Source organism: Euphorbia lathyris, chromosome 7 (assembly GCF_963576675.1).
Source record: "Euphorbia lathyris chromosome 7, ddEupLath1.1, whole genome shotgun sequence".
Classification (NCBI taxonomy): Eukaryota; Viridiplantae; Streptophyta; class Magnoliopsida; order Malpighiales; family Euphorbiaceae; genus Euphorbia; species Euphorbia lathyris.
This window is the reverse complement of record NC_088916.1, coordinates 39,441,017-39,466,971: the sequence shown is the minus strand read 5'-3', so window position 1 is coordinate 39,466,971 and position 25,955 is coordinate 39,441,017. Positions and strand designations below refer to the sequence as shown.

The 25,955-nt window shown below is 36.7% G+C and overlaps 1 protein-coding gene across 4 annotated transcripts in view; it reads right to left on the bottom strand.

The window, feature by feature from the left end:
- Positions 1-506: 506 nt before the first annotated feature.
- Positions 507-25,955, bottom strand: part of LOC136234821 (BEACH domain-containing protein B) — a 48,607-nt gene continuing 23,158 nt past the window's right edge. For 2 of the 4 annotated variants that reach the window (XM_066024304.1, XM_066024308.1), the window contains 28 exons: positions 24,548-24,703; positions 24,398-24,439; positions 23,914-24,258; positions 22,033-22,206; positions 21,729-21,889; positions 21,289-21,604; positions 20,778-21,210; positions 20,293-20,629; positions 19,860-20,048; positions 19,370-19,631; positions 19,021-19,212; positions 18,733-18,951; positions 18,449-18,625; positions 15,400-15,512; positions 14,628-15,092; positions 14,289-14,502; positions 12,952-13,173; positions 12,370-12,843; positions 11,973-12,299; positions 11,436-11,888; positions 11,284-11,330; positions 11,093-11,186; positions 10,033-10,239; positions 4,469-4,594; positions 3,992-4,363; positions 3,659-3,890; positions 2,008-2,768; positions 507-959 (listed from right to left, as the gene is read on the bottom strand). In XM_066024304.1, the coding sequence (XP_065880376.1) occupies positions 2,068-2,768; positions 3,659-3,890; positions 3,992-4,363; positions 4,469-4,594; positions 10,033-10,239; positions 11,093-11,186; positions 11,284-11,330; positions 11,436-11,888; positions 11,973-12,299; positions 12,370-12,843; positions 12,952-13,173; positions 14,289-14,502; positions 14,628-15,092; positions 15,400-15,512; positions 18,449-18,625; positions 18,733-18,951; positions 19,021-19,212; positions 19,370-19,631; positions 19,860-20,048; positions 20,293-20,629; positions 20,778-21,210; positions 21,289-21,604; positions 21,729-21,889; positions 22,033-22,206; positions 23,914-24,258; positions 24,398-24,439; positions 24,548-24,703 (7,050 nt within the window). In that variant the 3' untranslated portion in view covers positions 507-959; positions 2,008-2,067. The remainder of the gene's footprint in view (positions 960-2,007; positions 2,769-3,658; positions 3,891-3,991; positions 4,364-4,468; positions 4,595-10,032; positions 10,240-11,092; positions 11,187-11,283; positions 11,331-11,435; positions 11,889-11,972; positions 12,300-12,369; positions 12,844-12,951; positions 13,174-14,288; positions 14,503-14,627; positions 15,093-15,399; positions 15,513-18,448; positions 18,626-18,732; positions 18,952-19,020; positions 19,213-19,369; positions 19,632-19,859; positions 20,049-20,292; positions 20,630-20,777; positions 21,211-21,288; positions 21,605-21,728; positions 21,890-22,032; positions 22,207-23,913; positions 24,259-24,397; positions 24,440-24,547; positions 24,704-25,955) is intronic. The other 2 variants (XM_066024305.1, XM_066024307.1) reach the window with 2 other exon arrangements.

Genomic DNA, 25,955 nt, shown 5'->3' with positions numbered 1-25,955 from the left:
ATTTTAAACCAATCATAAAATTAGTTAAATTGTAGTATGCACAGGTCAACTAGTCTTGAATAAATGAGGGAAGAGTGAAAATCCAATTACTCAATTAGGCAAAGATTAATAAGTTAGAAAATTATATGCTCAGCAGAATTAACTTCACATAGAAAATTGAATAGAATAAATAATGTTTTGTAATCCTGTTAACAAAAATTTAAGGACAGTATGGTATGCTTTTAAAAATAAAAGAATGGACTAGTATAGTATAATATGCACAAAACCAGAAATTAACAAAATATTTAGCGTGGAGAAAGAAAGTGGCTGAAATGGAAGGAGATAACATTATGAAAAGAAATTGCTAATTTTGTGATTCTCACATTTACTAATTAGTGATGATCTGCTACTGGTTGTAGATTAAAAAAACAAACATTTTTGTTAATAATCTTAAAATTTTCAGTCCTTCATATCTGTAGCCATTGCACATCCCCTAATTTATTTAACTATTTAAAATCAAAGTCATGGAGGCAGTAACGTAGCATATATAAATGAGTTTGCCAGTTCCTATAAGAACCAGCTACGTTGTCCACAATTTTCTTTATGAATATCACATTTCCACATTGCCATTAAATAACGGCTGGCCTATACAATGTCTATAAAAAATGAGACTGTTTTGTTGATAATACACTGGATTTCTATTCTAATGCTACAAGAATACAATTTACATACATTTATGTATGTGCAAAACACTCCTCCCCTTAAAAAGGAACAAAATAAGCATGTATAACCCAATATTTGTTCATATCTCCTGCTGTTATGGAAAGAACCTGTGCTACAATGTCAGTGCATATGACTTTGTTTGTTAGTGCTGATGGAACTAAGTAGTACTCAAGTTAATACCTTCTTTCCAAAGCCAGATTCCTTTATTGGAATGGAGTCTTTCTGTCTCAGACCAATCATCAATGGACATTCTCATTCTGCATGTCACATACTACAAATCGGTGAGCATCAGACAAACAAATATCTACTACATATAACACTCTTGAGGAAAATTAATTGCAGACTAATGTAGCTAAAATTGTGTTATGCTAACGCAATATATAATACCTTACATGATAATTATAGGTGGTGAGATACATCCATGGCCTTTTAACTATTGTGCTACTAAATTATGGAGAGCCTTGGCGCAACGGTAAACGTTGTTGTCGTGTGACTGAGAGGTCACGGGTTTGAGTCTTAGGAGCGGCCTCTTGCCAAAAAATTAGTAGGGGAAGGCTTGCCCCAATACACCCTTGTGGTGGGACCCCTCCCCAGACCCTCGCTTAGCGGGGACACGTATTGCACCGGGCCGCCCAAACTCCATTTCCTGACACCATTAGTATAATGCTAAGTTCAAGGATTTCATTTACAGGTCATCGTTTTCTTTGATTTAGACTTCAATGTTAGCAATAACGTAAAGTTCAAAGGACTTTAATCTCACAAAATGAGGTTTAGGGGCTATAATGTTAGTAATGGTTCAGGGGAGTTTACCCTAATAATTATACAACTATTTCAATGTCGAACCTCAAACTCTCAGAAAAAACCTTAAAACGAGTATAATCAAACGAAAAGTTCAAACAAATCTGACAGTTTTAACTGTCCTGAAGAGAGACGTCTGATGTCAGATCAAAGTTATCTTTTTTCTTTAAATATCCATCTTTAGTATTACAACTACACCTCCATTTTAAAATATTAAAACTCGTTATTTATAAGTGAATCTTGTGTGCACCAGAAATTTTGATGAGGCTGGTACTCTAAATGTTTCCAAAACGAAGAAGTTCAGAAAAGAATAGGAAGTTTGCAAAGGTTCCAAGGAAATAAACTATATCTCATAAAACTTTTTGATACCTAATGTCTAGAGGTCTACTAATGTCAGTTAGAAAGACTAAAAGGACACAATAGATACGGGAGCAAAGGCAAATTGCTGCTTAAGCTGAGCGCACAACAATATGCACAAAGGGAGCTAAAGCTCACTGAAAGACTTACCAGAGAGACACCAGCAAACAGCAGCTGTCAACTACATAACTCTGGTCCTTCAATTTAGATCTATCCTGTTACAGAAGCTTTAGATTTCACAGTTCGAGGAGCCCCAGTCCGTCGAAGTTGTTGATTTTCTATGGAGTATACAAGAAGACTTCCGTCTTTGGTCCCGGCTAAGAAGCATTCTTCTGGGGTTACTTTCAGAGAAGTAATAACCTTTCCAATACCATTATACTTCTTCACAACATCAAGTGTGTTCATAGAGCGTACAACTATCTGCCCTTGGTCAGCTGCACAAACCAGAAACTCGCCACATCTACTGAGATCAATACAGTTGAGGCGCCCATTAGATTCAGAAGTTGCAAGATGTTTTCCATTAATAGAATACAGGTGCATACTGAGATCATCATCAGAATAAAATACTATCCGCCCATGGCGAGAGGCAAGAAGCTTGGACAATGCACTCCCAGAAGGATGGCATATAGATCTTATGTACCTTCCCTCTCTCAAGGTATGGAAAACAGAAGTTCCATCTTTTGAACCACTGATGACTATATCGAGCTCCACGCTGACATATAAGCATGTGATTATATCATCATGGCCGCATAGAATGTGAAAAGGACTTTCAGCAAGGACATGTTCTTTACGGGATGGTTCTGTTTGTGTGCTTCGAACTCTCTTTTCCAAGCCACGGGCACGGAGAACTTCCCACACCATTACTGTAGTGTCATAACTTCCAGTCGCAAGGATACTACCATCATCTGTCACTGCACATTATTAATTGATTCAACAGATAATACAAGGTAAATAAGGCGCTACCAAGAAAGTAACTTTCTAAATTAAAACATTGTGTGCAGATAAAGCAACAAGAATCAGATTGAACAGCAGATAAATGTACAACATAACAATGGCTCAAGACTTTCAGGATTGCATATCCAACTTTTATTCTATGCTGAGTAAAAACGTCAAATTCACGTCCAAGGCACCTAGAGGTCTAGTTTTCATTTTTTTTACTTACACACAAGCCTAGCTTTAATATCCAACATTTATATGTTTATATGATGTGTCCAACATTGACCAGTCTCGGATACAAGTGAAACGAACAAAGTTTTTCTCATATTAGAAGAATTATGCTCAGATAATCATTTGAGTTCTGCATCCATCAGATATTTAGGTGCATCAATGGAAAATGAGCAGTTGGAGCCACAAGAATTATATATTTATATTACATGCATTATCTCTAAAAAGTCAAATGCTAGTTCAAAAGGGGTACTATAAACCAAGTGATACTTCTTTAAGCTAAACTTTACAAGGGGTTTGTTTAGACTATACCGAAGGTTCAGGAATCTTCTATTATTCAAAAGCAGCAGTTCCATTGATGCAATAATATCACAAGAATGTTTTAATTTCAATGGGGTACTATAATAGCTTTGTCTTATCCGCGTCTACATCATTCACTTTTAAAATTAGCCAAGGTATGTACTAGTCATTCAGAAAAACTATGAGCAAGTGTTGTGTTTTCATCACGTTAACTCAAACTTCACAATTCAACCAAAACACAAGCATCAACAGTGAAAATCTGCAGGAAGATTGGAAGAAAAATAACTTGATTGAATTTCTTTTGCAGGAAGATTGGATTTCTTCCAATAAATATTACCAGCCACGCAGCTGACCACATCTTTATGCTGACGAATTGTCTGCACCATTCTTCCATCATTTAAGGAGATGACTTGAAAGCTGTTCTCCCAATTGCCACACGAGATCAGAAAGTTCTCATTTGGTGTTAGCATTGTTGCAAAGCATTGTGCTCCAAGTACAATATTTTCACCCAAAGGACTGCCAATTCTCCGAGCAGTAAGAACATCAGAACCAACTCCAAAGTATGGTTCCTGCCATTGAGAAATTGCACTCCGTAAAAGTGGATCCTGAACAGATATAATTATACATCTATAAACAACTTAGAAACCTACAAGCAAGACATAAGACCAACCTGAAAGCTAGAGAAGGTAAAATTGCCACCAGAATGCAGTTGAGTTGTCAACCACAACTTGACAGACAAGGTGAGGCCTTGGTTTACAAGAACAATATGAGAGTCTAATACGCCAACATATAACACAGCTGATGATGAATAATTTGTATTAGTTACAATGGATGTCAAATTAATAGAATCAGGTGCAAAATACAATGGATGGGCAATTGGAATTGGTGGCCCTCTTCTTGGGTGTTTTTTGCGGAAGATCTGGATCGGTGTCTGCCCAAAATTTGCAATTTGATCCTCGATGGCTGATCTCTGCAGCTCATCTTCCATGCTATCTAGATCAACCGCACCTTCATACGTTAAATAATAGAATATATTTGCAGCCTGTAATTTCATGCCAATTTCCAATAATTGTAAGCACTAAAACCAAGTCATAGCATGCAACAAAAGAAAAGAAAAATGAAATAAAATAAAATAATCTGACAATACCTCCACTGCTGCTTTTCCCCGCTGCTTGTAACCAAATACCAAATCAATCCAGTGGTGGAGATTTGAACTAACATATTCACTTTCTAGTGCCTCTCTATTTTTATTTATAAATAATTCAGCTGAGCCCTGCAATCCCAGACAAAAAGCAAATAGCAGAAGTATATTATTATGGATGACAGGGACCATAATAACTAGACTTGTATCTTTGTTTGATAGGAAAAGAATCATGAGAATGTCATGAACAATTTCTTTCTGTGTTTAAATGACAAAAAGTAAAAACTTCACTTTTCTTGTTTTTTTTTAGTTTTAAGCAAAGATAAGCGTGAAGTCCCAAATCTTTATTTCAAGAGATTAAAATACTGTTTGAATGGAAGGGCTCCTTTTTCAGATGCAGTTAATGAGAGGATATTATGACTTTTTAATGGGTGAGTTGAGTATTTCACATTCTTGTTACCAAGCAAAGGATTCTGTCTCTCGTTCTTTCCATTATTCGAGAAAACTATTTGTGGACAAAGAAAAAAAAAATACATGCATTCACATGGAATGTACATGAACGACATCCTCTAATTTGTCCAAGTATCAAACGGCATTGCTCAATAGCATAGAAAATCTGTAAGGCTGTGGAAGGTTGAGGGCATGAAAACAATCAAGCAACATCAACAAAATCATACACATAGCCCATGACTTTTAAGTAGCCTCCAGCATTGAGGTGCAATAGAATTCCCTCCATGATGGCATAAGGATGTAAGAGAACTCCTATAAGCATAGTCTCATTCTTATTATTTTCATATTCTAAAGGTGGAAATTTTTGTAAAGAAATAATGTGTGTTTCCTTTTTCCTTTTTGGCGCCCGGGGAGCATTACAGCTCTAGCAGCTGTGATAAAGAAAAATAGCCTATAATGCAGGATAGCTAATAGATGAAAATAAAGCATAAAAAAGAAGAGGGGAAACAAAAAACATTTTGGGTAAAATACACTCACAAATTGCCTTTTATTCATTCATCTTTTGTTGCTACTCAACCATTAGAATTGATTTGTTAGGATGCATGGGAACCAGCTAGAATTCAATCCTTTGATGGCTACTTGTACTATGTGGTATTTTTTTTATCATTATACCAAATATACATGGATTTATATGCTGAAAAAGAAGTCAGACGTGTTCAATGTTTTTACAAAATTTCGAATGATTGTGGAAATATATTTTGGGGTTCCAATTAAAATGTTTCAATCTGATTGGGGGGGGGGGGGGGGGGGGGGGGGGGGGTCTCAGAATGGAATTGTACAAAGATCTTCCTGTCCATACACCCCTGAACAAAAGGCTGTGCAGAACGTAAACATAGACACATTGTGGAAACCGGTTTGGCTCTTCTTAATCATGCGCATTTACCACCCTCATTTTGGTCATTTGTGTCTGCAGTATATGTCACTAATCATTTACCTCATCTCTTGATTTTGATATTCCATATGCTGTCTTGTTTAAATCATTGTTTTATAATTCACAATTACGTGTATTTGGTTGTCTTTGTTACCCCTGGTTACGTCCATATGCTCCTCATATCTGCAGTATATGTCACTAATCATTTACCTCATCTCTTGATTTTGATATTCCATATGCTGTCTTGTTTAAATCATTGTTTTATAATTCACAATTACGTGTATTTGGTTGTCTTTGTTACCCCTGGTTACGTCCATATGCTCCTCATAAATTAGCTCCACGTTCAACTCCTTGTGTTTTATTGGGTATAGCAAATTGCATAAAGGGTTTCAATGTTTTGATCCAGTGTCCTCCAAATTCTACATCTCACGTCATTTAAACTTTTATGAACATGTCCATGACTCTGATCCGGTTCTGATTGCTCCGCAAGTGACTTTTTCTCTTCTCTTTTCGGGTACACCTGCCCCAACTATAATGGATGATTCACTACAATCACCGTCGGACAGCATGTGTGCCTCGGCTGCCCAGCAAAACTCCTCAACAGACCAGGCTGCATCACCCGTCACACCCTTGTCTGCCTCTATTGATTCCGTCGTTGTGTCTGCTGCTCCAGCTAGCAGCCCATCCGTGCTTACAGCAACTCCAGTTAATACACATGTAGACGCAATGTCTGACGACACTGCACAATTGAATCCTCCACTGAATACCATATTGTTACTCGAGCAAAGGATGGCATTTCCAAACCAAAATACATGTTACTAAGGCAAAGTGTTGGCGGAAAGCAATGTTAGAAGAATACAATGCATTGATTACTAATGGTATGTGGGAATTAGTATCGCTTCCTCCTGGAGCTAACTTGATTGATAACTGATGGTTGTTTAAAACAAAAACAACTGATGGAGCAATTGGGCAATATAAAGCCCGTTGGTGGCAAAAAGATTTCATCAGACACCCGACATTGAATTCACAGACATTCAGCCCCATGGTGAAACCCACAACTATTTGGATAATTTTCTCTGTCCATTTCTCTCAACGGGTCGGTCAGTCACATGGACGTATCTAATGCGTTCCTGCATAGAGATTTGAAGGAAGATGTGTACATGGTTCAACCTCCTGTGTTTGTTGATCCCAATAATCCCCATCTCGTGTGTAAATTGCGCAAGTCACTCTATAGCATGAAACAATCTCCCCGTATGTGGCATGAAAAACTCACTTCAAAGCTTCTCCAACTTGGATTTTAGGGCTCCAAAACTGATATGTCTTTGTATTTCTTCATCTCTGGTACCACACGCCTCTGTTGCTTAATTTATGTTGATGATTTACTTATCACGGGCAACGACAAGGTCTTGTTGACAAAATTGCCTACCTATCTAGAAACCAATTTTGCAATTCGCAATCTGGGGCATAGTTATTAAAGGCGCATGGCCCACTAAGGCGCAAGGGGTCCTGGAGTCTTGGCGCATGGCGATGGCGCCGCCATAGCGAGACAAGGCGCACTTTCAAAATTAAAAATTATAAACTATAAAACTAACATAAAAATGCAATGAATACTAAATTATGAAGATATCCTAAGCATAAATAAATTTTGAAATGCAAAATAAACTTCATATTAGAAAGATAAAGTTGAATACTAAATTTTCTTTCTACTAGACTCTGTTGTTTCAATCCGTAGTGTTTCTTTCTACTAGACTTCTTCCTCTTATAAAATACAATAACTCTGTCTCTTCCTCTTCAAACGTACTTTGTTTCTTCCTCTACTAATAATTAACGTATAATCTCTTCTCTTCTAATAAATGTATAATCTCTCTCTCTTTTAATAACTTTTTTTTTAATAAAACTGCCCCTAACTCCCAAACATTCCAGAAAAAACTGCTCCTAACTGCCAAACATTCCAGAAAACTGCCTCTAACTGCCAAGGCGCGCCTTGATGCGCCTTTGGCAAATGCTCTTGGCGCAAAATGGCGCACCAGTTGCGCACCATGGCGATTTCGCCTCGCCATGGCAGCCCCATGGCACTAAGGCCTGCGCCTGGTGCGCCATAGGCGCGCCACTAATAACTATGATCTGGGTCCCTTCACTATTTCTTGGGATTAGAGGCATCGTGGTATGTAAAGGGGCTATTCCTACACCAAACAAAGTATGTAAAGTCTATTTTGGCCAAGGCAAAGATGACCGAGTGCAAAGCCATAGCCAGTTCGGCGACTCCCTCCTCAGAACAGTTACAAGCCGCAAGCCGACACCACAGACAGTTTTGATGATCCAACAATGTACCAAAGTATAGTTGGAAGCCAGCAATACTTGATTTTTACTCGCCCACAGATTTCATTTGCAGTTAACAGTGTCTCAGTTCATGCATTGCTTGTCTAACACACATTGGGGGCTGTCAAACGCATCCTCCGCTATCTCAAAGGCATGACTGATCATGGTCTTATTTCTGCAAAGGACCAACAGTGCAGTTATACTGCTATTCAGATGCAGATTGGGGTGGGCATAGGGATGTTCGGAAATCCACCAGTGGCTATGCTGTTTTCTTGGGCTCTAATTTGGTGTCATGGTCTTCACGGAAACAACAGGCAGTTTCTCGGTCTTCCACTGAGGCCGATGGTTTTAGCCTCGGCTACCTCGGAATTGAGTTGGGTTCATCTGTTGCTTAAGGAAATTGGGTATCTACTCATTAAAACCCCAATCTTATGGTGTGACAATTTAAGTGCAGTTTACCTTTCTGCAAATCCAGTCTTTCACAACCACAGTAAACACTTTGAAATTGATTTTTACTTTGTTCAGGATAAAGTTCGGTCCAAAGCATTTGCAGTACGGTACATTTCTACAAAGGACCAAACAGGTGACGTCTTGACTAAACCAATGGCTCGAAGCAGGTTTCAGTTCTTACAAGACAAGCTGACAGTCTGTGCCCGACCTGTTCAGCTTGAGGGGGAGTGATATCGTAATGTAGTTGTTGCCATGTAGGCAACCACTACTTCGGACGATCCAGGACTGTTTTGTGCTGTGTATATCAACTAGGTTTATATTTACTAACTATAAATAGGGATCCCTGTAATTCACGATTGATTCAAGTTAATAGTAACACAGTTGTTATTCATTATACTCTTAAAAGAAGAAAGTATGTGATTCTACTCCTGTACTTACTACACCGCCCCCTATGGAAGATGCAGAGTGGGTCATATGTCCACAAAAGGTCATCGACACACGACGTGTCTTTGTGGGTGATAAGGCCATCAAGCAGTTCCTAATTCTATGCTCTGGGTTTTCTACAATTGATGCTACTTGGGAGGATGAAAGTACCATTGCCAATCAGTTTCCCGAATTCTATCATTCTTGGGGACAAGAACGTGCAAAATAAGGGAGTATTGTCACATATCAACGTCGAGTTAAGAAGTTGAAGGACTAATTGATAATTGGTCCTTTTATTCTGTCAAAATAGTTGTTATTTCCTATTTCCTGTATTATTATTTTTCCTAAAGGCTAGGACAGTTATATGCAGTAGTGGTAGTAGTGGAGTTGTTGGGGAGTTTCTTCCCTCATTTTTCTCTCTTCTCTCTCTAATTCTCTTCTTCTAATCTTACGCCAGAACTTTAAGTTCTGACCGTCTATTAGCTGGTTTTCAACTTAAAATACATTTCCTAACTATTTATTGATATCTAATCAATTCATTCTACAAACATTAAGGTGCCAAAATATACAAAACAATAATGCAAAATTAACTATGACCAGAAAATATAATGCAGTAAGGAGCACAATTCTGAAATACTTTGGAACTGTATCGTCTGTAGGTACTATGGATCGTTGGAAGGAACAGCTTGCAGATTTAAGGAAAGTTCTGCTTCAAGTGTCAAAGCAAGGTGGTTTTCATCAACTATTTCTGCTGCTTGTACTTTAATCAGTTGCAATATTATGTGGTCAAGTATCAACTGATTAGACTGGTTGGTGCTGTTTTTTAGTTCGGTTTTCCTATATACTAGATAATATTTCATGTAGTTTATTTATATATATATATATATATATATAATCATTTTTTTCGGCACATGTTTATGTGCTAGGAATACAATAAACTCCAATCCACTTCAAGCAAAAACTAATGGACCAACTGAATACCGGGCAGCTCACGCACCTTGGCCCACGGAGGGAGACAAACATCGCTTATTGGTTCCCCATCTTGTTTGATTCCAAGGTGATAAGAGTTTGAGTTAACAAGAAACTCTGGCATGTAGAAGAACTCGGGAATTAATTCCTTCACATCACTTGTATTAGAAAGGCAGTTACTGTACGTGCCTTCAATGCTTTGAAAAAGACGATCTGCATGATCAAATTTACCACCCTGATGGAGAAAAATAAAGGCTTGTTAAGGCATTTGCAAAAGGGAGCAACATAGATTCATATAAGCATGTTGAAATTCGAACACATGAATACCAAAGGAAGTATGCAACTTTTTCTTCTTATTATTGTAAGAGACCTGATAAAGAAAGCATCACGTTGAGTGCAACAATAACGATCATTTAGATCAATACTATTACTGACACATAAAATTCAGTCGTACAATTTAATTTTAGGGCATTCTGACATTCTATTGCAAATGTTAATCACGAAAATTAACATTTTTAACATAACCAAATCTGATAGGGAAAATTTTGAAAGTACTGAACATCAAATGAAGTAATAGTCACAGTAATAACCAAGACTTTACATTCTGAAGTTTCAACTTCGCTTAAAATCTTCATGTGAATCAAAGTGTAGGGTGACTCTTAAGGATACATTTGTAAAACTATAATAAGGCAAGCTGCATCACATGGTGTGAATTTTATGTAGTAAAAGAACAGCATAATCATAAAATAACTATAGGTGAAAAAAGAATGTGAAGATGGATACCTGCAAGCATAAGAATGGAGTGAATAAATGAAATTACTTGGAGAAACCCATAGAATTGTTTCTTTATTTTGTGAAATGGTAAAGAATATTACAATCTTGGACTAAAAGTCATTGAAAAGACAGTTTAAACCATGTAATAATATTTCATACTTAATCTCCTAAAGGGTAGGAGTCGTTTGAATGAAATTATCCATGCATACTACATCCTGTTCAACGAATTCTATCTAAATTCACATGTACCATTTAATTTTGATCTCTAAGATTGCAATTCTACTGATATTTAAGATATATACTTAACAAAGTACCTGTAAGTAACGGTGAAGTGATGTGAAAGGCTCTAATCTAAGAAGATAATACAGCACGATCCCCATACTTGAGTAATGAGAGCCATAGTAGAAACTGTGATGCAAGGCAAGTACAGTAGCACATTAGTTAACAAATCACAAAAAGAGGAGGTCGCTATATTCCTGAAAAAGTATGTGAAGGTCAAGGTCACCTAGGTATATCAGGATCAGAAAAGTTACGGTATCTGTCTTCAAACACCTGCAAGGGTGAACAAAATAAATACCACAATGAGCTAAAAAGCCAACCATGGCAAACATACATTCATTAATTAGCAATCCCCAAATTGACCATGGAGAAACAAACCTCAAAACGTTTCAAATCAAGTGCTCCGACAGGTTTAGTGAGATCCCGGAAGGTTGATGACTTGTTAAAATCTAGAACCTCAGAGGAATAATCAGCCAAAACCCAAGGAAAGACAGGATATTGTGTTAAATCGTTATACGATCTTCCAGAGAGTGTGTTGAGAATCATTAAGTATTCAAAGTTTGTCATATCCCTTCTTCTCCAGCTTTCCCTGGCAATTTCTGCCATCTCCAGAGCTACACGTCTATCAACAAACATAATGGTTCCACTCTTGTCCTTGATACTTCCTTTTGGATATAGGAACTCATTTCTAGTAGCTACTATTAAATTCCCGACTTCTTTTGCATCTTTCTGTGATGCAAAATTTAAAAAAGCCGGTGCAACTGAATCACTAAAGAAGATCTCTATAGCAGTATATCTAAGTAGATAGCGAGTCCAATGGACAGCTCTTATCTAAGAGAAGAAAAAAAGGCTAATTAAGTCCCAAGTGAAAGATATAAAACATAAATCAAATGAAATTTACTAGAATTTATTCACCTTGCCAACATTCCATCTTCTATGCCGCTTTACTTGTTTTAATTGTCTTTGATGTGCATTGTCACATAGTGTCTCTACATTATCATTCGAGACCCCCTTCAGGGGACTAAAATCAACATGCATGGGCCAATTAAGAGATCTCGGTCTCTGTTCAAGCTTGGTAACATCAGAATTTGTAGACACATCAAAGTTCTTGAAAACAGATAATCCCCCAGTACCTTCAACCAAAAACTCTCCAAAAAAGTGCAAGAAATTTTTCATGACTGCCAATTTTCCAGCCAACTTTCTCTTTGGTGTCACAAGTACACATGGAACTGACATAAGAACCTGAAAGGAACCGAAAAATTAGCAATATGACAATACTATATGATTGGCTCTCAAGCTTAGTTTAGCATACTTCATGAGTTTCAGTCTCTTGTGAAGAGGAAGAAGAGTCTGCTCTGTCTTGCAAAACATCCTTCTGATCATTGCTTCCTTTAGCTGTGTCCAAGTACTGATTTTCGGAAGGATCCTCAGAGGTAGATGCCTTTTGCGAACTATTTTCAGCATCATCATCCACAGCTTCTGATGTCCCCTCATCAGTTATCCTTTGCACTCCTTTCAGCAGAAACTGCTTCATTTGCTCAGGCATATGGCCCACAAAACTAGCTTTGTATTCATTAACAGTAACAATATTCACAAAGGCAGAAGCAATAGGAGGATGACATAACTTATCATTAAAGTGATAATTCCGTCTTAACTTGGGTCTACGTCGCCAAGCATCTTCTGTCTTGTCAAGTTTCCAATGCGTCACCGCACTATTTGGAAAAGGATTAGCTGACCAAGGACCCCTCTCATCAATTAAAGCACGGAACATGTGAATCCATTTTTCCTATAAAAACAAGTCAAAGCATAAAAAAGAAATTCTCGGTGTATTTTGTGGCAAAAGAAGCAATGAAGGAGTGAAAACATGTGTTCCATGGTGCAGAAACAAACATACAGCAACATTTTGCTGATCTTCCTCATGAGCAAACTGAAGCACTGCTCGTCTGCTGTCATCTGAAACGAGTATCGAAATCAAGCTATTATGTATCTCATCTTCAAATCCTTTCTTATTAGCAGATTCTGCAGATATATTCTCCTCCATCCTAGCACGAAGCTCCAGCAACTGCTTAGAGCGGTCAGATATTGATATCTTCAAATATTTTAATTCATCAGAGACCTGAAGAGAAAATACACGAAAGTTGCACACTGCATCTTACAGAACTAAAAGTGACATATTCATTAAGATAAATGCCAATGAAATTTCACCATCTGTCATAGCATGTTATGACACAGAAAATGTGGTCGTAGCATGTGGAATGCACATTTGGATCCTGAGATAGCTTGTTCATCAAAAGGGAAAAAAAACAATAATACAACTTAATATAAGTATGGATAGAATATTGTTAACAAATTCATTATTTTCGTGTAATTAATTTATCCGGTTAAGCAATTGAAATTTTGAAATAATAGCACTACATAGATATTTTCTGATGATTTTATATTTTAAAAATTTGCACATTATTTAGTAAAAGAGAGAGCTTATTAATGTCATGTTATGACGAAATAGGAATTGTTTAAAGTAAACATAATCACTTTATACTTTTCATGTTTTTTAAACATAAAATACGTACCCAATAAAAGGTTTATGATAATAACAAATATTTCCATAAAAGATAAATTTAAGTACTGTCAATGGATCTTCAAATGCTAAATGTATGCAAAAATCTAGTTGTATCTTAAAGCAAAAAACATAGAGATATTCATGCCTATTGGTTTATGAAACTTAGTGGCAAAGAGTCCACATTGACTCTACAAGACCCAAGTTCAAAACCTATGGCATTCAATATTTTTTTCCCTTTCTTAAAGCAAAATACATGAAATATTTATGCCTATTGGCTATGAAACTTAGTGGAAAAGAGTTCATAAGTTTAAACCATATGGCCCTCCAATATTTGTTTGTTTTCCCTTTCTCTATGGAAAAACATTGATCAGATTTACTATTTCATCAAGTGTTGGGGCTACTTCAGACACGTTTGACTGCTACATGTTAAATTCGATTTTAGATAAAACCATATTGGCCACTGGTCTTCTTCTCAAATTTACTAGTGGGACCAAATGGTCCAATCCAGACTTGGAAACTATGGTTCTGTGCTTTACCATAAATTCATGGTTTCAAGCAACACAGCCAAAATAAAATTAAAAAGCAATGAATTCAAAGGAAATTGTCATAATACAGGGTTCTCACGTAACATGCAGCAACAAGATGAGAAAACAACAATAGATGAAACACACCGCTGCAAGGACGCGATCCTTCTGAATCAAATTGTAAATAGATCCTGTATCTTTGAAGTTACTGGATGAATCGGAAGAGTCATCTCTCCCTACAATAGCAGTAGCAAGCATTGTTTTCCCATAATTGACTGTCTCCCTTATCAGGTGCGAAATAACATGAAAACGAGCACCATCATCTAACACCCCATATTGGGACCTTATAGCAAGCAAAATCCTGGGCATAAGGCAACAAGAAACAGTCAAAACCTTGTGATGAATGAGCAAATCTTGATTGAAAATTAAAGAAAAAAAGGCCATGCATGCATGTGTGGAGTATAGTTAGGATGAAAGATATAGTACCAGAGGAAAAACTGCAATCTGCTCTTACTTTGCTCATCTTCAGCAGGCAGAAGACAAGGCAAAAGTGAAATGACCTGTTGCACACATCTTGATGCTCTCTCTAGAGAAGATATGCAAAGATACGTAAATGCAAGACGGAAAACAATTCTTGGGCACCTCTCTCCTCTTAAAAGCATGGCTTTGTCAACAGTTTTAGTTGGTTTTCCACCCAATGCGTTGCCTATGCCTCCTGATACAACAACTGCAGCCATTTCTGCAGCTGGAATGTTCAAAGATTCGACTAGACCACGGGCTCTCTGACCAAATGAAGGTCCCACTGTTGATGACTGTTTGGGTAACATCTTGCTTGGACCTTTACCATTCATCTCACTGATAATAGTCCACAAATTGTCATATAATTTCCACCATTTGTCATCAATTGGGTCCTCTTCATGTGTGATTCGATGCTTATAACCCCATAGACTTCTAAGAAATAAAGAGTTTGGCAACATAGCATGCAAAATACAAGATAACATGAGAGCAAATTAGAGAAATCATTTTCTCGAAAAAAAAAATGTAGTAATCATGAAAGAACAAATGAAGATATCAAGACGGACAAGTCAATGCACACAAAAATAGCGCCAAGAGAGTCAATTGCCCTTTTCTTCTAAGTTGTAAGCTCAGAATTTTTCTTATTATTACTTTAATCCGTATCAATAATAAATATATTGTATTATCAAATAACAATGTCAGCAGCTTATTTTAATTTGGTAACACAAAATATCTGAAGTACCTAAATGTTTGGTTATCAAACTCTTCTTGCAAAATCTCACGAAATGCTGAGTGAAAATCCTTCTGAGTGTCAAATTCTGAAGAATCAGCAGAATCAGAGGCATGTGCTGGAAACTGCAAGAAAAAGACAAGCTAGGTTATTGCTCCAACAAAGTTAAAAACAAAAGCAGATATGCAAAGTCATTTTATTGCTACAAGTACATATCCATGCAATGACTAATAATCTATTATACATGTCTACAGCATAAAACTCTTCGTTACTAAGAGGCACCAACTGTTGTTGTAACTGTGCAGGTAACTGCATTTTGATCCAAACAACAACAACAAGAACAACAAAGCCTTAGTCCCGAAATGATTCGGGGTCGGCTAACATGAACCGTCATACGAAACCGTGAAATCAAGTTGTGTCAACGACATAAATTCTCTCCCTCAATCCCCAATAAACTCATATTACTCTCAATCACCCTCTTCCAAGTTTGCTTAGGTCTTCCCTACCCCTCACCATTGCATCCCTTTGCCACTCTTCAGTCCTCCTAACCGGCGCATCAAGCGCTCTTCGTCTTACATGGCCAAACCACCTTAGTCGGTTTTCCCTCATTTTATTATCAATAGATGTAACCCCTACTTTTGTCCTAATTATTTCATTACTCACCCGATCCTTTCTCGTATGACCACACAACCATCTCAACATACGCATCTCCATCACCGACATCTTATGAATGTGATAGTGTTTCACTGCCTAACACTCCGTACCATATAACAATGCAGGTCTAATTGCCGTGCGGTAGAATTTTCCCTTCAAGGGTCACAAAGGAAACCCGTAGCATTCTTCCACTTCGACCAACCGGATTTAATCCTATGAGCAACATCTCTATCCACTTCTCCATCCAAACTGACAACAAAATTAGAGAACCTTTGGCTTTGGAAATGCATTCATTCTCCCTATCCAAATACTCTAGAAGGCCATAAAAATGTAAAGCTCCAAAAAATTTAGCATGATTTCTACATCAAAACCTTACAGTAGGATGGTTATACACTTTCTTCTTGTGATTTTTCTCTTTCATGTTCTTTAAGTATCCCATAGTGACTAGCTAGTGAGTCATAAAGCCAGTCATATATGTGAGATGATCCTCTTTTTCGGTGCCACTTGGGGCAGATTTGGCTCAAGTTTCTTAATATGGTAGCAAAGCCAAAAAGTCTAATATCGATATTGGATGACCCACAGATATTCGTTCCTAAAAACTTCATGCTCTAGATATTCAACTTGAGCAGTGTCAAGTATTCGACATTGGCTAGTTAGTGAGACAAACAACTATTTATATATGTGAGACAATCCTCCGAGATAGAGTTAGGGACAAAAAATTTAACACGTGTTTCTGGCAAGGGATAAGATTTTTATGTCAATGGCTTGTTTGAGCAGCCTATGGACCAAAACAAAAGGAACAGGGAGGAATCTCTAGGGATGACAAGCTCAATAACAGGAAAACTAGTAAATCCTTGATATCATTATCTTCTCATAGAAATCAGGACAAGGATGGAAATCAAAATGAGTGGTTTTAATGGGGATGACCTTTACTTTTGAGGAAGTATGATATCAACGAAGGGCTTCACTGATCTTTCCTTTGAAATTGGTCTCTCATGATATTTGTTTCTTCCTTGAGCTTAAAATGAAGATTTTAACAAAAGAATTAATTATAATAATAGTATAAGGAAGTGAAAAGTTTAGAAAGATGATTGTTCTGAACCAAACTCAAGGTTCATTTTAGAATTATTGAATCGGCTCTTCCATGTTGGGCCGTGGTTGAGAATCTCTTCATCCAAGGCACAACCTCCTTAGAATAGATCACAATTATTTCCCCCTAATTCTTACACAGTCTCTTTCTTGAGTGAACAATGTAACTCCAGAACAATGGTATTTTAAGAATGGCAGGTGACTAGCTTTTGCACAATGGCTGCACTTTGACAGGGGGTGGAAAAGGTGAGGTATTTGTGAGTTTTTCACATTGTAATTTTCGAGAAATAATATTTTAAATGGCATATCAGCTTTTGCACAATGGCTAGACTACTATAATAATGAGAACTTGCTTACGTTGCTGCTCAAAGTTATGAATGACTATAGGTAATATATCGGAACATGGGGGTGCAGAGAGTTGGAGTATACTCACAGATACATAGGGAAAAAGTACCAAACTATCTATCTATAGGGAAGCATGGAGAAATGTTATAGGAAGGCTTTTGATAAATGAAGCTATAGGTTGGAGCACACACATTTATATACATAGGGGAGAAATTTCAATGTAAATTACTCACCATCCAAAGGCCAGCATTGACAAAATCAAGTCTCTTTAGACATTCTTCAGGTAGTCGCCTAGGACCCTCTAAGGCTTGAAATAAGCATGCTAGTGCAGATATGTTGATTCTGCCCTTTGTAAATAGTTATCTTGATTTGTATATTGCATAATGAAAATACATGTGCACAATCAACAGTCACATCCTAGTATCTATATATGCTCTATGTTTCCTTGATATTGCACAAGAAGATTAGCACATGATGAATTTCAAGACGATTAAACTCACAAATATTTAACATGTAAATGGAAGAATAAGCTAAAAGAAAAAAGTTAGTCCATCTTTAATCTAAGTGTAACAACGATCTGGTCCTATAAATGCGAGCAAAATACTAATCGTTGGTGAACTACGCTCGAGTATCTCACCAAAAGAGTAAAAATCCTCATGTTGAATCTTATACCAACTCCTTTGTGGACACCAAGAAATTTTTAATAAAAGCTAACTAAGGGATATTGCAAGGAGAAATCAACAATGTAAAAGGATAAAAGATGCTGAAAATCCCAGAGCATCACTTCATAATAATTATAGAAGAAGAATGACATGGGACAAGACTACCCATATAGCTATTACTTGGACTTTACCAGGCACCTTTGAAACCTTCAACTATAACATGATAATTTTGCAGATCAAGAGGATGTGAGAGGACAGAGTGAAGAGAAAGGAGATTAGCATGTTTATTCGAGATCCAGGACAAAGCATACCAGAATCTTGTGGTCCATTTCAGAGACAAGCATCTCATCAACTAGCAGCAGAAGATACAATGTGTTATCCCGACATGGTTGTGCAGCAAATATATTTTCCTCATTAGAAAAATCCACCAGCCTCTGAATCAGATCTTCATATATATCACGAAGCAAGTACCGATATGAGATACCCCCCTATAAAGAAGAATTAAAGAGAAAAACACCCTTAGGTTGGTCAGTAGAGATAGCAGGAGTAAACTCTGCACCAGATATATAGAAATTTGGTTAGGACTGCAACATACATGCTCGCAATTCAGGAGTATGGCATTCACTGTTTCCTCCAAGTGTTGCCAGCCACCTTTGACAGAATGAATATAATGACAAAGAACAACACAAAATAGACTCCTTGCCAAATTCTGCTCCAGTAACTGAGTTTCAGTATGGATATGAGACTCAATTTTGTATTCCTTCAATGCACCAAGCTTTAAAGAAGCAGTTAACCAGGCATTCCATCCATACTCCTATTCCAGTATTCAATAATTAGAAATTAATTCGGTAAAAAGGCATATTTACTATTCAGAGCGGCGTACCATTAAAGCCTCAATATTTGAAGAATTTGAATCTAATAGATCAAGCAAATCTTTAATTATTTTTGTTCTCATAGATGCATCATCACTGCTAGACAGGAATCTGAAAATGATAACCAAAATCTGCGGCAAGAAAAATTGAGAGCCGTTTCCTTTGTTTTTTGGCTTTTCTACTGAGCTATGTTTCTGTAAAACCTGCATATATCAATTTTGAAGAAATTCTATTAAAAAATATGCTAACAGAGATCCAATCTTTGCGCACTCAGATCATTATGATAATAATAATAATTATAAAAAAAAACAATGAAATGAAATGAAACCACACCTATTTACATAATGTTAATAATATTACCTGTTTGGGACTAGCACCACCTAGAAGAACATCAAACAAGCTGGCACACAAATAATCTGTCAGAGGAAACCTGAACAGCCTATCAGAGATCGCTGAAAATATGGGCTGCATCCTTGAGCTAATCTTTTTCTGCCTTTCTGAAAGAGACCTTGATCGTCCAACAGGAAGACTGAAAAATCGTGGCCCCTTTTTCTCAGATGGTAACCCTACCAAGAGCCTCCCAAGGAACTGCAAGCTAAGCAATCTGATGGGCTCATGGTCCCTGCACGAAACAAGTAGGAAGTTATAAGTAGAATCCAGAAACAGCATTCTTAATGAATTATTCCCATGCTACAATTCATCACGAAATCACCCTCAATCTTTTAGTCCACTTTTAAAAAATTGCACAAACCACTATTAGTTGGCTTTCAACCATACCACTATACATAGAATTAACTAACCCTGTTTCTACGTTCTTATGCTTGTGCTGCATTTTCAAAGTAAGGCATACCTCTGAAGAAGATTCACAAAAATATGGCAACCACCAATCAAATTGACTTGTTCAGCAAAAGCAATTAGCAGTGGTTTTTGAGAAAGAGCACGGATGACCATATGCAGGACATCCTCAATACATGTCATATCCTGGCTTGTCTCAAAGAAGGCTACTAGAGCTTTGATATCTGTGGCTGAAATACTCTGCCTGCACATACCAGAATTCAACATTATAACATATAGTGTATAAGTTCCTACATGTTGAGACCAGGAATAGATCCGCCCCCAATTTAAAGGACTTTTGATTGAAGAGCCTAAACACACATCACTTACTCCCCCTCAAATAAAATTGGAGAGGAAATAGATTATGTGAGTTTGTGGATCTACATTGAAGAAAAAATGATAAAAATAACAAATCCCACAAATGACAAATTGCCAGCATGCAACTGTACCTAAGGCTCATTTCACCAAGGCTCAATAAAAGAAGACGAATTTTGTGTATTTCTTCTTTGTGAGGTCTCTCTCCAATAACTTGTTTGGTAATGGGATGAACAAGAGGCTTGCTTCCAATAGCAAATCGAGATTTTGAATAATCCCAATAAAATTGGCGGATTACATCAATAACACATGGAAGCCGACACAAACTTGATAGCAACCTTGGATCATTATCAAATTGCTGTATGAGAAACATGTAGAGTTCACGCTGCACCTTGTATGTTGTGTAGACCCAGATAAAAGGATTAAGAAAAATGCTAGCTATAGCATCTTTAACAAGAAGCTCTGCTAAACCTGAAGCAGACAAGACATGCTTAAGCCAAAAAACAAATTAGAAAAATGCAAAAACACATCAAGATGATTGCATTCTGTCTCAAACGGATTAAATAACTGCTCTACGCATAATGCACTCTAAATAGATGTTTTGAGGTGGGATTCATACCACCATTTGCAGCAACATTAAACAGATGTTTCAAGGCTGAAAGGGTTTCCAAATTAAGTTGCTGTGGTGGAACTGATTGCAACAAAAATCCCAATACTGAAAATCCAGAAAGTAGATTCATTTGTTGTTGGTTTGCCACATTCTCATCTAACACGGAAGATATAAGCTCAATGACCTCAGCTGTCAGGCGCTCTCTTGCAATGGGTGTGAGTAATGCTTGTTCAAAGGATCCAACTCCATCATTTTCACATCTATCAGATTGCACAATGAGAGGGAAGAAGACAGATACACCCCCAACACAATAGATTATCTGCTGCAGCAAGCGTCGTGAACATAACTGAGTACCAACCATTACAGTTGCTTCAAATGCCTTCTTATCCAATGCATGATCAGAGACTTGTGAAACATTAAACAAAGTCTTTCCATCACTTGCCTGAAAAAGAATCTGACAATTTAGATTTTTGCTAAATATTAAGAAGCATAAAATGAGCCTCATGAAGAAAATGGAAACCTGTGCATTTAGCCCAAAGATAATTTTTGATGCTAGGCCATCTTTAGCATCAAGAATAACACTGGGAAGTGGACTATCATATACTGGTGCAAATTCATTATCAAGAAAAGAGTACATGTAGCTTGGTCCTAAGGAATAGATGCCCTGGACCTGGTCAGATGATATTGCATCACAAAATAAATAAACAGGACCAATCTGACCATGGAAAGAGAAAGTATCTTGGACAGGATCCAAAGAAGCATCTTCTTCACTATGAGGCACATTGATTTTCATTCCAATTCGACAGTTAGTCATCAACTCATTAACTTTTGCATATCTGGAACATAAAAAACGCAAGTCAGGAAGAGAACATCCATTTTTAAGGATTCTGTTCACTTAATAACTTGTATTTATCCTTATTATTTTATCCACACAAAGACATAATTGATCTAGAATATAACCTGCATCTTTCAGATGATACAAGATGACCATCAACATAACATCTCAACATGCTACCCCCCGAAAATGCCCTTCCAATGCTATGAGTTACACATAGAAAATGCCACTTCCTTCTGACTAAGTTAATATGCAGTTGAACACTCTGCCGCCTCAGATAGATTGACTGCCAAAGAAACGAGAACTATAGCATTACATTGACAAATGAAAATGGTCCTTGCCAAAGGAATCTGATGAAACTAGCACAAGTATGAAAAGGTATTCAGTCTGAATTTAAAAGTAATCCTCATTTTCCCAAGAAAAATTTACCTCATAAACAAGCCTATCCTTTCCAAGAACTGCCAAGCATCCTTTTCCATTTTCAGTCAGGAAACTGAAAAGGCCCATTGTTCCATTTCTTGGGAAGTTTTCCACCCTAAGCCAACATGAAAAGGAAAAACCTTTGTTCAGAGGCCACTGGATAGGTGTTTTAATTGCAATCCCCTACAAAATAGAATGACATGTTAGCATTCTGAACATTTATATATATATACACAAACACACATATAAACCACAGATAATCCATTGTCATGTCACAAATTGATTTAATCATGAATGTTAAATGTTAACTGAAACAGAACAGAAGAGATTAGTGAACTTTTCTACCACATAGCAAAATGGAAAATCGGAAATTCACCATTGCTAAAAATTAATACCAAAAATAATGTGAAGTTTATTTAGTTTATGTCATGGAACCAATTGAACTAAAAGCTTAAGTTGATAGTTAAAGGCGCAAATTCATATTAATATCTGACACACCCGCACGCAAATGCCCACTGGGCTTGAAGCGTGTACAACACAGGCCCATATGTGTTGAATTGAAATTAAATGATAGAAACAGAAATAGAGAACAAATAGAGAACTAGAGAATTGTATTGATACTTAGCTGAAATTGACAGGAAAGAAAAGATAAAATGAGCCGAGAATGATCTCAAACTCCCATATGAAGATGAACTTCCCTCTCTGCTCAAGAGAACAGAGCCAAACACTCGAAGGGTGTTACTAATATAATTCTTCATAATCCCCTCCTCCCTCTACACATCTATATATACTAACTAGAACACCCTCTCTCCTATAACTAACTCTCACTATGCCTCAAATCGCATTTCCCTCCATTCCCATATTACCCTTTATGCTTTTTAGCATATTCTCTATCATTAAATCAACAAATGGGGTTGCCAAGATTTGAACCCTTGATCACTTGGTCTAAGAGGCTCTGATACCATGTCATGGAACCAATTGAACTAAAAGCTTAAGTTGATAGTTAAAGGCCCATTAATAGCTTTTATATTAATCTCTAACTGTTTACTACTCAATGTTGAAAAAAAGTAAAATACATAAAACAAAAACCTAGAACATTAGGAAAATGCTAAGATTGGAAGCCAACAAATAAGCATTCATAAGGTAGATGCATTGCCTCTATATAGCCAAAAAAGATAAACATTAAAAAAATGCTATTAACATAATCCTAACATGACAACTAGCAAAACAATATAAGATATAATTACCAGTCTCACCTTTGTTTTTCAAGACCTATATCAAGAAGAAAGCACTAACACAAGCAAATGTATATCCGATTGTAAGTGCAGATTGTGCATACAACAGGAAAAGTCAGCAGGATGATACTAATAAATGCATATAAATAGGTAACCTATGGAAGTGTTTGAAGATTCACCAAAGTTGATAGTCCTACTCCGATATTTATGCTTACAAGAAGTGTTGACAATATATAGCTTGAGTAGGAAAGACGCAATAATGAGGAAGTCTGTCAACAAGTATGCGCATATTGGGCCTTTAAAGCACAAAACCCCTTAAGGTCTGCAGTGTTTGTTCTGTTCCAGCACACAACTAAGCATTAAGCAAGTACAGAGGTAAAACTCTCCAAGCTTAACACTGCTGCACATCTCCAAATCCAAGCTCAATTTATAGCAAAAGAAAAATATCTACAGGATCATTATCCAGATTGCCAACCATTCTCATCTCAAAAACTAAGAACAGAACAAACAAAAATTCCACATGAAGAAAGAAACCACATTCCTTGTGTTCGCACTTCAACATGAGCAATAAAGTAATGCAGAATTACTGCACAAAATCAGCATTTAGGCTACAGTATATCGTTCATAAAGTATGTAAGAAATTGCAAAGACTTACAGAATCATTCCCATTCAAATAAAAAAAGGCTGTGGGTCCTTTCTCATTTAACATTGACAATAGAGTGGTCAACAATAGCGAGCAGTACTGCTGCTGACTACCAACTTTCTCACTTCGAAGGAGAGCAAAAAATTTTCGAATATCCTTCCCAGATATGCTATGCCCGCCGATAACCTGAATCAATTGTGCAATTTTCAAAATGACACTATCATCTTCTTCTTCAGCAAACCAATCAAGAAGAAAATTAAGCATTCCAGCTCTAACGCATGAAGCTCGGTTGGAAATTGAATCCCTGAGCAGCTGTAGAAACACGTCGAGCCCATCGTTCCGCAAAGAGTCACTGCTCTGCCCAGCCACAAAGTAGCAAGTGATGATATAGATTGAAAATTTCATATAAATGGCAGGGGAAGAGAAATGCTGTTGAAATTTTTTAATAACTTATAATTACAACACAGAAAACAAAGCAAAGAAATGAATTACCAACCTTCTGTAAAACACTCAGGTAAAGAGTGATCACATCTTCATTCTGAACCAAAAAGAGGAAAGCCACATGAGAAAAAACAACTCATATAATAAAAAAAAATATCCACATATATCCAGTGCTAAAACTTTTGCAATTTTCAGTAAAGTTCACCTTTATGAGAGGGTTTCCTTTTATATCAAACTTTCCATCAACAAGCATGTCAAGAAGTGCACTTAATAGCACATCACTTGGACTCCATTGACAGAAGTCCAAGAGTAAACTTTGCATAGTCTGATAACCCCTGCCAACTAGAGTTCTAAATGCAGCCTACAAAATTAATGGATCAAAAAGTTTAATGATTATATTGCATTTAAAAAATTTAAAGAGAGGAGGAGAGAGAAGATTGCAGGAAAAAAAATCACATACAGGGAAGACAGCCCAAATTCACATTGAAACAATACATCAGTACTAAGATAAAGAAAGAAAAACATAAAGCACTATCATATACTAGATTTTTGGTATGAAGGTAAAGAAACATTTTATAGTAATTTAATTTGTGATCATACTACCTAAGGAATAAAGTTCTCCCCTTTTATTTTTATATAAGAAATATTAACTTAATCACATGAATCTGCATAACTATACTAGATTTTTGGTATGAAGATAAAGAAACATTTTATAGTAATTTGTGATCATACTACCTAAGGAATAAAGTTTCTCCCCTTTTATTTTTATATAAGAAATATTAACTTAATCACATGAATCTACATAACTAGAGTTGTCCTCTCATACAATTGCTGAAGCTCCTGAGTCAAATATGAGAGAATTGTAATATCTGAATGTCCAGAAAAAAACCTACATGACTTCCATAGGACTATTTGAATTTCAAAAACCAAGTGTCTAATGCCAGTTATAGCATCTCTTTCCTGTCCAATCTCACCATTCTCATGCAGTTAAAATTCCTCATTTGCCATATAGGCCCTCTTACTTAACCTTTTAATCCAATTTTCTAAGCAGCAGCAAAGCAAACACTGATGATTGGACTGCTAAACTGAAACAGTATGTATAATCCAGCTCAAAGCAACACACACTTCCTTAACATCTTGTAAGAAATAAATAATCACTTGCATGCAACTCATTAACTAAATAGATATCTGATGGAACAATATCTAAACATATGTTTCATATCTAAATATGGTACTACTAACAGACTGTCAAAACAATGGCGCAGTCCAGCTCCAAAACATTCATCTCCACTTCGTCAACAAATTTGATCACACTAGCCAAACAGTGCATATTTTCACACAAACAGACATCTCTGATCGAGCAATATCTGAGTATACTGTACCGTATCAGATTCTAGAGAAAGAACTACATGAGACTCTCAGTTTATCATAATTAAAATCCATAAGTCAGATATCTGGATTTGGTGGATTGAAGGAACATAAATAGTCTAATATCTCTTTCTTTAAAAAACCGGACTGAGAATTCTTTTGATGCTGGTATCGTATAGTGGATCAAACTAGACAAAGCCTACTGAACGAAAAAGAGGATTTTGAGCGCGGTGTCAGTATGCGAA